The following is a 12,966-nucleotide window of genomic DNA, read 5'->3' as shown; positions in this document are numbered from 1 at the left end:
GTTTGTCATAGCTTTTCTTCCAAGGAGCAAGCGTCTTTTAATTTCATGGCTGCAGTCACTGTCCACAGGGATTTTGGAGCCCAAGAAAATAAAGTTTGTCACTGTTTCCATCGTTTCCCCATCTATTTGCCATGAAGTGATGGGACCCGGTGCCATGATCTTCATTTTTTGAAAGTTGAGTTTTAAGCCAGTTTGTTCACTGTCCTCTTTCACCTTCACCAACAGCTCTTTAGTTTCTCTTCACTTTCTGCCATAAGGATGTTATCATCTGCATATCTGAGGTTATTGATATTTCTTCTGGCAATCTTGATTCCAGCTTGTGATTTATCCAGTCCAGCATTTTAAGCCATTCCTTTTGTGTTATTTTAAGCCACTCCTTTTGTGGTATTCTTTTACTTCAGGCCTAGGAAACTAATAGAGATGCCCTTGAGCAGTGTAGCCTAATGTGATAAGAGAATGAAATGAACAGACAGTGATAGTGGGAAGTTCAGAAATGTCATAAATCTATAAAATACTGTTAAAATAAAAGCAACAAGACTTAATGATTGGTAGAATACAACAAAGAAGAGTGGAGATTCCAAGATAGATGAAGTTTTCATTCTATCTTAATGAACTGAATCTAGTGTCTAAATCCTTAGTGTCCTCATTAGATCTCTCCTGAGGTTGAGGACCTTATAAAAAGTCCCACACTTTTCCTCTGGCTGGTGGTGTCTAACCAAGCCATACAAACCTTTCTTTGGTATGGATTCCCAGTTTTCATTCTGTTAGCTTATAGCTATATCTGGTCCTTCTACCCATTTCTTCTAAGGCCTGCCTAAATTCCTTTCCATTTTAGTTTTGTTCTGGATACTATCTATCAGATTATTAGCTAATAATTAGCTCTACATTCTGCCACCTTTAGACCAATTTCACCTCTCCCCTTTATGCAACACAAACTCCCAGCCTCCTAATTCAGTACCAAAAACTTTCATGTGTCTAAGGAGCTAGGATAAATACTAACACCATTAACCAAATTGTAATACACAGCAAAAGAAAATAGCAAGAAAGCCACCGAATTCATCTTTGTCAGCAAATATGGAAAACTCAGCAGTGGCCACAGGACTGGAAAAGGTCAGTTTTTGTCCAAATCCCAAACAAGGGCAATGCCAAAGAATGTTCAAAACTACCGCACAATTGCACTCATTTCACATGTTAGCAAAGTAATGCTCAAAATTCTTCAAGCCAGGTTTCAACAGTACATGAACCAAGAAATTCCAGATGTTCAAGCTGGATTTAGAAAAGGCAGAGGGACCAGAGATCAAATTGCCAACATCCATTGGATCACAGAAAAGGCAAGAGAATTCCAGAAACACATCTACTTCTGCTTCATTGACTACACTAAAGCCTTTGACTGTGTGGATCACGACAAATTGTGGAAAATTCTTCAAGAGATGGGAACACCAGACCACCTTACCTGCCTCTTGAGAAATCTGTATGCAGGTCAAGAAGCAACAGTTAGAACTGGACATGGAACAACAGACTGGTTCAAAACTGGGAATAGAGTATGTCAAGACTGTATATTGTCACCCTGCTTACTTAAATTATATGTAGAGAACATCATAAGAAATGCCAGTATGGATGAAGCACAAGCTGGAATCAAGATTTCTGGGAGAAATATCAATAACCTCAGATATGCAGGTGACACCACCCTTATGACAGAAAGTGAAAAAAAATTAAAGAGCCTCTTAATGAAAGTGAAAGAGGAGAGAGAAAATGCTGGCTCAAAACTCAACATTCAAATAACTAAGATCATGGCATCTGGTCCCATCACTTCATGGCCAATAGATGGGCAAAAAATGAAAACAGTGACAGACTTTATTTTCTTGGGCTCCAAAATCACTACAGATGGTGACTGAGGCCATGAATTAAAAGACGTTTGCTCCTTGGAAGAAAAGCTATGACCAATCTGGGCAGTGTATTAAAAAGCAAAGACATTACTTTGCCGACAAAGGTCCGTCTAGTCAAAGCTATGGTTTTTCCAGTAGTCATGTATGGATGTGTGAGTTGGACCATAAAGAAAGCCGAGTGCCGAAGAATTGATAATTTTGAACTGTGGTGTTGGAGAAGATTCTTGAGAGTCCCTTGGACTGAAAGGAGATCGATCCAGTCAATCCTATTTTGAGTGCAAAGGAAATCAATCCTGAATATTCATTGGAAGGACCAACGCTAAAGCTGAAGCTGCAATACTTTGGCCACCTGATGTAAAGAGCTGACTCATTGGAAAAGACCCTGATGCTGGAAAAAATTGAAGGCAGGAGGAGAAGGGGATGACAGAGGATGAGATGGTTGGATAGCATCACTGAGTCAATGGACATGAGTTTGAGCAAACTCCAGGAGATGGTGATGGACAGAGAAGCATGGCGAGCTGCAGTCCATGGGTTTGCAAAGAGTTGGATATGACTGAGCGACCGAATAGCAACAACAGTACTCTGTAATGGCCTATATGGGAAAAGAATATAAAAAAAAAAGTGGATACATGTATCAGATCAGATCAGATCAGTCGCTCAGTCGTGTCCAACCCCATGAATCGCAGCACGCCAGGCCTCCCTGTCCATCACCAACTCCCGGAGTTCACTCAGACTCACGTCCATCGAGTCAGTGATGCCATCCAGCCATCTCATCCTCTGTCGTCCCCTTCTCCTCCTGCCCCCAATCCCTCCCAGCATCAGCATGTTCCTCTTCTCCTGACCATATCTCTTTGGTATGAACACGTATTCTGAACTGGGTCAACCAGACTGTCTCTACAGAAAAATGGAAATTGATTTCCATATGTGTCTAAATATCTAACTTGGAAACTGAAGCAACTACAGTCTTCCATATGGACTAAGTAGCAGGGAAAGCTGATTTGCAGGGAGATAAGGATTAAGCAGATGTCAGACAGAAAGAAATATAAGAGAGACAGGGACACATGCTGCCTGGGTTCTTCAGATCTTTACCTTTCCTGGTTCCAACCCCTTCCTGATAACAGCTGCAGACCAGCCTGTGGACTCTGAAAATACCTCTGTACTCTTGTGATAAGCACACCTATCTTTTTATATCACCCTAACTAAAACTTTTTTCAAAGAATCCTGACCAACACAGAGTCAACTGTGAAATGTCTATATGACATCTAAGAGGAGAGGCAGTTTGAAATATGAATCTGAATACAGAGCAAGGGTTGGGGGAGGACATATGATTTTGATAAGGGAGTAACTGAAGTCACTAGAGTAGATTAAATCATGAGTAACAGCTTAAACTGAAGGAAAACAGGGGAAAGGGTAAAGAAAGGAAAGACAGATCTCTTATGAACTTTAATATGTAAGATATGGATCAAAGGAACAAGAAACTAAGAAAGAATGCTTCTGTAGAAACCAAGACATAAAAGTATTTAGGCTATCAGATCAGATCAGTCGCTCAGTCGTGTCCAACTCTTTGCGACCCCATGAATCGCAGCACGCCAGGCCTCCCTGTCCATCACCAACTCCCGGAGTTCACTCAGACTCACGTCCATCGAGTCAGTGATGCCATCCAGCCATCTCATCCTCTGTCATCCCCTTCTCCTCCTGCCCCCCAATCCCTCCCAGCATCAGAGTCTTTTCCAATGAGTCAACTCTTCGCATGAGGTGGCCAAAGTACTGGAGTTTCAGCTTTAGCATCATTCCTTCCAAAGAAATCCCAGGGCTGACCTCCTTCAGAATGGACTGGTTGGATCTCCTTGCAGTCCAAAGGACTCTCAAGAGTCTTCTCCAACACCACAGTTCAAAAGCATCAATTCTTCGGCGCTCAGCCTTCTTCACAGTCCAGCTCTCACATCCATACATGACCACAGGAAAAACCATAGCCTTGACTAGACGGACCTTTGTTGGCAAAGTAATGTCTCTGCTTTTGAATATGCTATCTAGGTTGGTCATAACTTTCCTTCCAACGAGTAAGTGTCTTTTAATTTCATGGCTGCAGTCACCATCTGCAGTGATTTTGGAGCCCAGAAAAATAAAGTCTGACACTGTTTCCACTGTTTCCCCATCTATTTCCCATGAAGTGATGGGACCAGATGCCATGATCTTCATTTTCTGAATGTTGAGCTTTAAGCCAACTTTTTCACTCTCCACTTGCACTTTCATCAAGAGGCTACTGAGTTCCTCTTCACTTTCTGCCATAAGGGTGGTGTCATCTGCATATCTGAGGTTATTGATATTTCTCCCGGCAATCTTGATTCCAGCTTGTGTTTCTTCCAGTCCAGCGTTTCTCATGATGTACTCTGCATATAAGTTAAATAAACAGGGTGACAATATACAGCCTTGACACACTCCTTTTCCTATTTGGAACCAGTCTGTTGTTCCATGTCCAGTTCTAACTGTTGCTTCCTGACCTGCATACAAATTTCTCAAGAGGCAGATCAGGTGGTCTGGTATTCCCATCTCTTTCAGAATTTTCCACAGTTTATTGTGATCCACACAGTCAAAGGCTTTGGCATAGTCAATAAAGCAGAAATAGATGTTTTTCTGGAACTCTCTTGCTTTTTGCATGATCCAGCGGATGTTGGTAATTTGATCTCTGGTTCCTCTGCCTTTTCTAAAACCAGCTTGAACATCTGGAAGTTCATGGTTCACATATTGCTGAAGCTTGGCTTGGAGAATTTTGAGCATTACTTTACTAGCGTGTGAGATGAGTGCAGTTGTGCGGTAGTTTGAGCATTCTTTGGCATTGCCTTTCTTTGGGATTGGAAGGAAAACTGTCCTTTTCCAGTCCTGTGGCCACTGCTGAGTTTTCCAAATTTGCTGGCATATTGAGTGCAGCACTTTCACAGCATCATCTTTCAGGATTTGGAATAGCTCAACTGGAATTCCATCACCTCCACTAGCCTTGTTCGTAGTGATGCTTTCTAAGGCCCACTTGACTTCGCTTTCCAGGATGTCTGGTTCTAGGTCAGTGATTACACCATCGTGATTATCTGGGTCGTGAAGATCTTTTTTGTACATTTCTTCTGTATATTCTTGCCATCTCTTCTTAATATCTTCTGCTTCTGTTAGGTCCATACCATTTCTGTCCTTTATCGAGCTCATCTTTGCATGAAATGTTCCTTTGGTATCTCTGATTTTCTTGAAGAGATCCCTAGTCTTTCCCATTCTGTTGTTTTCCTCTATTTCTTTGCATTGACCGCTGAAGAAGGCTTTCTTATCTCTTCTTGCTATTCTTTGGAACTCTGCATTCAGATGCTTATATCTTTCCTTTTCTCCTTTCCTTTTCACTTCTTTTCTTTTCACAGCTATTTGTAAGGCCTCCCCAGACAGCCATTTTGCTTTTTTGCATTTCTTTTCCATGGGGATGGTCTTGATCCCTGTCTTCTGTACAATGTCACGAACCTCATTCCATAGTTCATCAGGCACTCTATCTATCAGATCTAGGCCCTTAAATCTATTTCTCACTTCCACTGTATAATCATAAGGGATTTGATTTAGGTCATACCTGAATGGTCTAGTGGTTTTCCCTACTTTCTTCAATTTAAGTCTGAATTTGGCAATAAGGAGTTCATGGTCTGAGCCACAGTCAGCTCCTGGTCTTGTTTTTGCTGACTGTATAGAGCTTCTCCATCTTTGGCTGCAAAGAATATAATCAATCTGATTTCGGTGTTGACCATCTGGTGATGTCCATGTATAGAGTCTTCTCTTGTGTGGTTGGAAGAGGGTGTTTGTTATGACCAGTGCATTTTCTTGGCAAAACTCTATTAGTCTTTGCCCTGCTTCATTCCATATTCCAAGGCCAAATTTGCCTGTTACTCCAGGTGTTTCTTGACTTCCTACTTTTGCATTCCAGTCCCCTATAATGAAAAGGACATCTTTTAGGCTATACTTATAGAAAATTCAATCATCACTGGCTTAAACAGGTACTGATTAATTTATCTCAAACAAGAAGATGTCCAGAACTGGTACCGCAGATCAATAACTCCATCAGGGTCTCAGGTTGTTCCTCTCTCCTACCACCATCTGAAGCATCTAGCCTTCACCTCTATGGTCACACATGGATGTTACATTTTCCAGGTAGGAAGGAAAAAGAAAGGCCATAAAGTGATGGCCAGTAAGGGTTTTGTCATCAGAAAAACAAAAGCTTTATGTCTCATTGATTCCACCTCTGTCATTTGGCCATCCCTAACTGGAGAAGGACTAGAAGAAAGAAGACTGTGGTTTTAAGAGTTGAATCAGCCAATTAGCTTTCAGCCAAAGAGTTTAATCAACAAAAACTACAGAGGGGTCAAGAATAACTAAAGACAAATGATGAGGTTGTTACCAAAAGGGTGTGGTGGGTGGGGAGTCATCGGGTCTGGCTGCTCAATGCTCAAAAGCCAAGAAATAGGCCAGCTTGGTGGAAAGGAAAGTTTGCTTTATTTCAGACACTGGCAACTGGACTGGGGGAGGGTGGTGGACACATCTGTGCAAAGGCTGACTATCCTCCCCACTCCCGACAAGTAGTGGGTGAGAGCTTTTATAGAGAGATAAGTGTCTAAGGCAGAAACAGCACAGTCATCTCTAACAGTTATCTTCAAATCGGTCATCAGTGGTCTGACTTGGTTGTTTTAGATACAGTTAATCTTTAGTTCCAGGTTCATTTGTTCCCATTTCTTTGCGGCCAGTTCTTGGAATTGTGGCAGGTCATGTCCTGGGTACAGGCTGGCCATCATGTAGCTAACTTCCCCACCTGGTGTTTTAGTATCTATAAGACAGCTCACAGGATATGGCTCATAATATTACCTATAGCCCTTGAGAAAAAGCTAAAAGTCCTTGACTATGCTTAATGACTACATTATTATTATTTAGTTTCCTTTGTTTTCCTTTGTTTCAGCATTTCTCACTTCTCTGATTAAACCTTTTCCTTGGCTAAAGTTTTCCTCAGACAACAGGCAGGCAGAGGACATGATGGGGCAGGCGCAAGGACCACAGAGTCCTGCTCCACTTCAGGGTGAGGAGGATTTGGTAGTTGGAAAGTCTCTGGCAACCTTATCAAAAGCAATAACAGGTACATATTGGGCATGCAGAGGGCTGAAGACTAACTGGTGGGTAAGAAATGGGAATAGATAGTTTTTTTTAACATTTGAAAAGGAGAAAAATGGACAAAACAAAAATCTAAAGAAAAGACACAATAGAAAGATGTTTTGCTTGGTTTCAGGATTGTGATTATTTGAGTATGTCCTTTGGAAGTACAAACAATTGGAAATGGGGAGATTTGAGGGATAAATGGTATGAAATAAAGACTACTTTCAAAAAAAAGGTTTTAAAAAGGATTAAACATATCTTTGAAAACAAAACTTATTCCTCCTAAATAAGAAAGGAAGTAAAGCTGAATAACGAAAGTATAAGTTTGGATGTGGACAAGAAAAAAGTTGAATTGTTAAAATTCTATTTTAACAAAAATTCACTTTAAAACTGCTTAACTTTTAAAAGATAAACCTTGAATTCATTATTAACCAGTTTGAAGAAAGGCATGAGAATCTCGCCAGAATTCAGGTGTGCTTTGTTTACTCAGATTCCTGACCAGAAACAAGGTAAGTAGAGAACACTATGGGATTTTTCCGACATGTATGTAGAACAGAGACTGAGAAGAATGGGAGCTTTTATGAACATCTCACTATTTCATTGTCTTTCCTTCTCTCCTTCCCCAAACTAAAGGGCCCTAGAGACGATGGAGGCGATTGGCATTTTTCTTATTCTTCCGTAGTAATGAAAGCAGTGAGGAAGAGACGGTGGTGGCATGAGCAACGGCCAACGTCCTTGCTTGAAGCATCCAGAACTTGCTCTGCAAATTTATTTCAACTTTGCTCTCAACTCCTTCACCTTAGAACACCTGGGAGGTGGCAGTCAACAAGGATGGAGAGCAGAAAGCCGCGAAGAGATATCTGGTTCAGCAACAGTGGTCACAGAGCTGGTCAAACCCGATGAAAGTGGAAACCACATTTTCAAAAATCAGAGCCGAAATCTGACGAGCCCGCCCTGACGCCTGTAAAAGAAAATGATTTTCACTTTTCATTGGCTGACCCTCCCAGAATTGAGACCTTGTTTCATTTTCATTGGTCATTGCTGCTGTCACGTCCTTTCACCACACCCAAAGCGCCCAGTGAGCTTTGGGGAAAACTGATTTACAGAGGTCGGGGGCGGGAATTCGCGAGCAGCTAGACTATTCCGCGCCCCCCCCCCGCCCCGCCGCTTCCTCCTCACGGCCCTGCCCCGCCCCCTGGCCTGAAGCCACGCCCCTTCCCCGGCCGGGCCCCGCCTCTCCATCCAGAGAGGGCGGGGACCTGGTGGCGGCCGCAGCCGCAGGAATATGCTGGAAGCCGGCTGGCGGGCGCCGGGGAGGTGCTGAACGGACAGTTCCCGCCGCTTTATTTGCCCGGCGGCGGGTAGGAGGGTGGGGCGGCCTTAGAGTCAGCTGGGCACGTGAGCGATGGAGACCATCTGGATCTACCAGTTCCGCCTCATCGTCATCGGGGACTCCACCGTGGGAAAGTCGTGCCTCCTGCACCGCTTCACTCAGGGCCGCTTTCCTGGGCTGCGCTCCCCAGCCTGCGACCCCACCGTCGGCGTGGACTTCTTCTCCCGCCTGCTGGAGATCGAGCCCGGCAAGAGGATAAAGCTGCAGCTCTGGGACACGGCGGGACAGGAACGGTTCAGGTAGGACCCCGGGCGCTGGGAGCCCCCCCCCTCCCGCCCCCAGGGACCGCGCCGCCCCCTCCGTCCGCCTGGGGCCCCCTCCCTAAGCGTTGGCTGCACCGGCCCGAGTCGGGAGTAGATCTGGCCCTTCCCTCTCGAAAGTGCAAACACTCCATTCTCGCTTCCCCTTTGCCCCTCCTCTTCCAGGGACGACTTCCTCCTCCGCAATTTCTCACTTCTTTCTTTGGCTCCCATTTCCTGCGCCCCCTTTCCGTTTTTCCTTTCCCGCCTGAACCCAGGTTACCCTCACCAGCCCCTCTTACCCAGCGCTCTGGCCCTGCTGGCATTTTAATCCCCAACTCTTCGGTTCCCCTGCTGCCTTCTCCCCAAACTCAGCGTCCCTCGCTGCGCACGCCCTGACCTGGCTACCCTTCTCCAAGCTCCACTTTTCCTCCTCTGACCGAGCAGCTTCCCATCTATGCAGCCCCGGAGAACTGCATAGAAGGATTCCCAGATTCGTGATTGATTCGTTTAGCTTTACAGCAAGCAGTGCTCCAGCCCAGATTATAGCATGAGCTCATTGGGCACCGTGCAGACGGAGATGAATGCGGTAATGGTCTGAATATCTCACAGCACCGAATGTGGTCATCAGAAATACAGGGCCAGGACCCGTGAGAGTGTGTTTTGTACAGCAACCAAGGACACAGTCACAACTGAGGAGTTTTTGTTTGTTTCATTGTTATTGTTTTTTAAGGATTGAGTTGTCTTTAGAAGTTTGTCATCACTGGTGCTTTGATGGAGAAAAGAGAGATGTACATACTGAGATTTGTTAGGAACTTTTCCTTTATTTTATTTATAATAGGTACTTAACGTTCCAGGGTGATAATAGATCAGGAAATACTTTTCTACATGGAGGAGGAATACAAATAAATAGTCTCATTCTCCATGCTCACTGAAACCCTGAAGGATTTCACAAAAGTGACTGCCAAATAAAAACTAAATGTAAATTGTATGCATTTCCTAGATATTCAAGATGGAATCAGATATGAAGCACATTTAAAATTTTTAGGATTCAAGAACATTTTTTTTTAGAGGAGGGTAAGGGATCTGATATATTGTAGTGTTTGGGACTCTTTTAAGGTTCTATTATCAACTGGAACTCATTAAAGCAAACATTTGGTAGTCTTCTACTTTTGGAATCGGTACTTCTTAACCATACTTCCCAAACATGGCTCCCCCTCACCCCATCCAACACCCGTTCTGAGTGAGATCAGCCTACTTCTCTGAGAAAAAGAGAAAGAGCCTCCTTTAAAATAATTTTTCAAACTCTAATTCCTCATCTGTAAAATGGAGTCATTATGATCTCTAAGATTCATTACAGTTTTACCATTGTAAGATTGACAGCAAATTCATTCACTTGTGATCTCAGTCAGAGATGAACATTAAGATATTTCATGGTCAGTAAAAAGCATTTACAGTAGATCTTGCTCTACCCTCTAAAGTGAAGTGAAGTTGCTAAGTCATGTCCGACTCTTTGCGACCCCATGGACTGTAGCCCGCCAGGCTCTTCCGTCCATGGGATTTTCCAGGCAAGAATACTGGAGTGGGTTGCCATTTCCTTCTCTGAAGGATCTTCCTGACCCAGGGATCGAACCCAGGTCTCCCGCATTGCAGGCAGACTTCTTACCCTCTGAGCCACTAAAGTGAATATAGTAAAAACATGTTCTTTATACCTTAACTTCTATACCATAACTTTATACTTTAAACTTCTAGCAACTACTAATAATTAAGAAGGCAGTGGCACCCTACTCCAGTACTCTTGCCTGGAAAATCCCATGGACGGAGGAGCCTGGTAGGCTGCAGTCCTTGGGGTCGCTAAGAGTCGGACACGATTGAGCAACTTGACTTTTACTTTTCACTTTCATGCACTGGAGAAGGAAATGGCAACCCACTCCAGTGTTCTTGCCTGGAGAATCCCAGGGACGGGGAAGCCTGGTGGGCTGCCGTCTATGGGGTCACACAGAGTCGGACACGACTGAAGTGACTTAGCATAGCATTAGCATATGTAGTAAAATCTTCTTGAATCTAAAACACTTTCCTTAAAAGTAACTCTTTTTAAAAAAATTAATTTATTTTAATTGGAGGCTAATTACTTTACAATAGTGTGGTGGTTTTTGCCATACATTGACATGAATCAGCCATGGGTACACATGTGTCCCCCCCACCCTGAACCTCCCTCCCACCTCCCTCCCCACCCCATCCTTCTGGGTTGTCCCAGAGCATCAGCTTTGAGTGCCCTGCTTCATGCATTGGACTTGCACTGGTCATCTATTTTACATATGGTAATATACATGTTTCAGTGCTATTCTCACAAATCATCCCCACCCTGGCCTTCTCCCACATAATGCAAAAGCCTGTTCTTTACATCTGTGTCTCTTTTGCTGCCTTGCACATAGGATTGTCATTACCGTCTAAATTCCATTTATATATGTTAATATACTGTGTTGGTGTTTCTGTTTCCGACTTACTTCACTCTGTATAATAGGCTCCAGTTTCATCCTCCTCATTAGAACTAACTCAAATGTGTTCTTTTTTTTTATTGCTGAGCAATATTCCATTGTGTATATGTATCATAACTTCCTTATCCATTCATCTGCTGATGGACATCTATGTTGCTTCCATGTCTTATTTATTGTAAAGAGTGTTGCAATGAACATTGGGGTATACATGTCTCTTTCAATTCTGGTTTCCTCAGTGTGTATGTCCAGCAGTGGGATTGCTGAGTCCTATGGCAGTTCTCGGAGAATGCAATGGCAGCCCACTCCAATACTCTTGCCTGGAAAATCCCATGGATGGAGGAGACTGGTGGGCTGCAGTCCATGGGGTCGAGAAGAGTTGGACACGACTAAGCGACTTCACTTTCACTTACTTTCATGCATTGGAGAAGGAAATGGCAACCCACTCCAGTGTTCTTGCCTGGAGAATCCCAGGGATGGGGGAGCCTGGTGGGCTGCCGTCTATGGGGTTGCACAGAGTCGGACACAACTGAAGCGACTTAGCAGCAGCAGCATGGCAGTTCTATTCCCAGTTATTTAAGGAATCTCCACCCTGTTCTCCATAGTGGCTGTACCAGTTTGCATTCCCACTGACAGTGTAGGAGGGTTGCCTTTTCTCCATACCCTCTCCAGCATTTATTGTTTGTAGACTTTTTGATGGCGGCCATTCTGACCTGTATGAGATGATACCTCATTGTGGTTTTGATTTGCATTTTTCTAATAATGAGTGATGTTGAGCATCTTATCATATTTTTATTAGCCATCTGTCTGTCTTCTTTGAAGAAATGTCTATTTAATTCTTTGGCCCACTTTTTGATTGGGTCATTTTTCTGGTATTGAGCTTTGTGAGCTGCTTGTATATTTTGGAGATTAATTCTTGGTCAGTTGTTTTGTTTGCTGCTATTTTCTCCCATTCTGAAGGCTGCCTTTTCACCTTGCTTATAGTTTCCTTCATCGTACAAAAGCTTTTAAGTTTAACTGGGTCCCATTTGTTTATTTTTGTTTTTATTTCTGTTACTCTGGGAGGTGGGTCATAGAGGATCTTGTTGCGATTTACATCAGAGAGTGTTCTGCCCTTGTTTTCCTCCAAGAGTTTTATGGTTTCTGGTCTTCCATTTAGGTCTTTAATCCATAAAAGCAGCTCTTAAACTTATTGTAAAGGATGGTTAAATTGTTAGATTTTAAAGATCTTTTCTGATAAATACATCATTGTTTTTTATTGCCTTTAAGAAAAATGTACATTTATTTTATAGATACTTTTTAAACTGGCTTCCCAGGTAGCCCAGTGGTAAAGAATCCACCTGCCAATTCAGGAGACAAGGTATCGATCCCTGGGTAGGGAAGATTCCCCTGGAGTAAGAAATGGCAACTCACTCCAGTATTCTTGCCTGGAAAATTCCATGGACACGGGAGGCTGGTGGGCTATAGTCCATGGGGTCACAAGGAGTCAGACATGACTGAGCACACACACACATTTAAATCAGACAGTAACACTCATAATAATGCAAGGACATTTAGGGAACATTTACTGACAGTGAGTCATACTATATTTTGTTTGGCTCTTTACCAATGATGTATTCCTAAAATCATATATATATCAGTAGCTGCCTCCAAATACTTGCTTTTCTCTCATTTAGCAGAACAATTTCTCCATAAAATTGCATTAAACAGTTATTGTTAAATCATTCTGTACCTTCCCCTAAGAAAATACAGATACTTATTTTGAGTAAGTGCATTTGTTTCATAGAAAGGTA

At 43.1% G+C, this 12,966-nt stretch overlaps 1 protein-coding gene across 1 annotated transcript in view; it reads left to right on the top strand.

Annotated features, from left to right (window-relative positions):
- The first annotated feature begins 8,285 nt into the window (after positions 1-8,285).
- Positions 8,286-12,966, top strand: part of RAB39A (RAB39A, member RAS oncogene family) — a 38,592-nt gene continuing 33,911 nt past the window's right edge. The window contains exon 1 of the mRNA XM_027563845.1: positions 8,286-8,678. Within this exon, the coding sequence (XP_027419646.1) occupies positions 8,452-8,678 (227 nt within the window). The 5' untranslated portion in view covers positions 8,286-8,451. The remainder of the gene's footprint in view (positions 8,679-12,966) is intronic.

Source organism: Bos indicus x Bos taurus, chromosome 15 (assembly GCF_003369695.1).
Source record: "Bos indicus x Bos taurus breed Angus x Brahman F1 hybrid chromosome 15, Bos_hybrid_MaternalHap_v2.0, whole genome shotgun sequence".
NCBI lineage: Eukaryota > Metazoa > Chordata > Mammalia > Artiodactyla > Bovidae > Bos > Bos indicus x Bos taurus.
The sequence above is the reverse complement of the archived record's forward strand: the minus strand, read 5'-3'. Positions and strand labels throughout refer to the sequence as shown.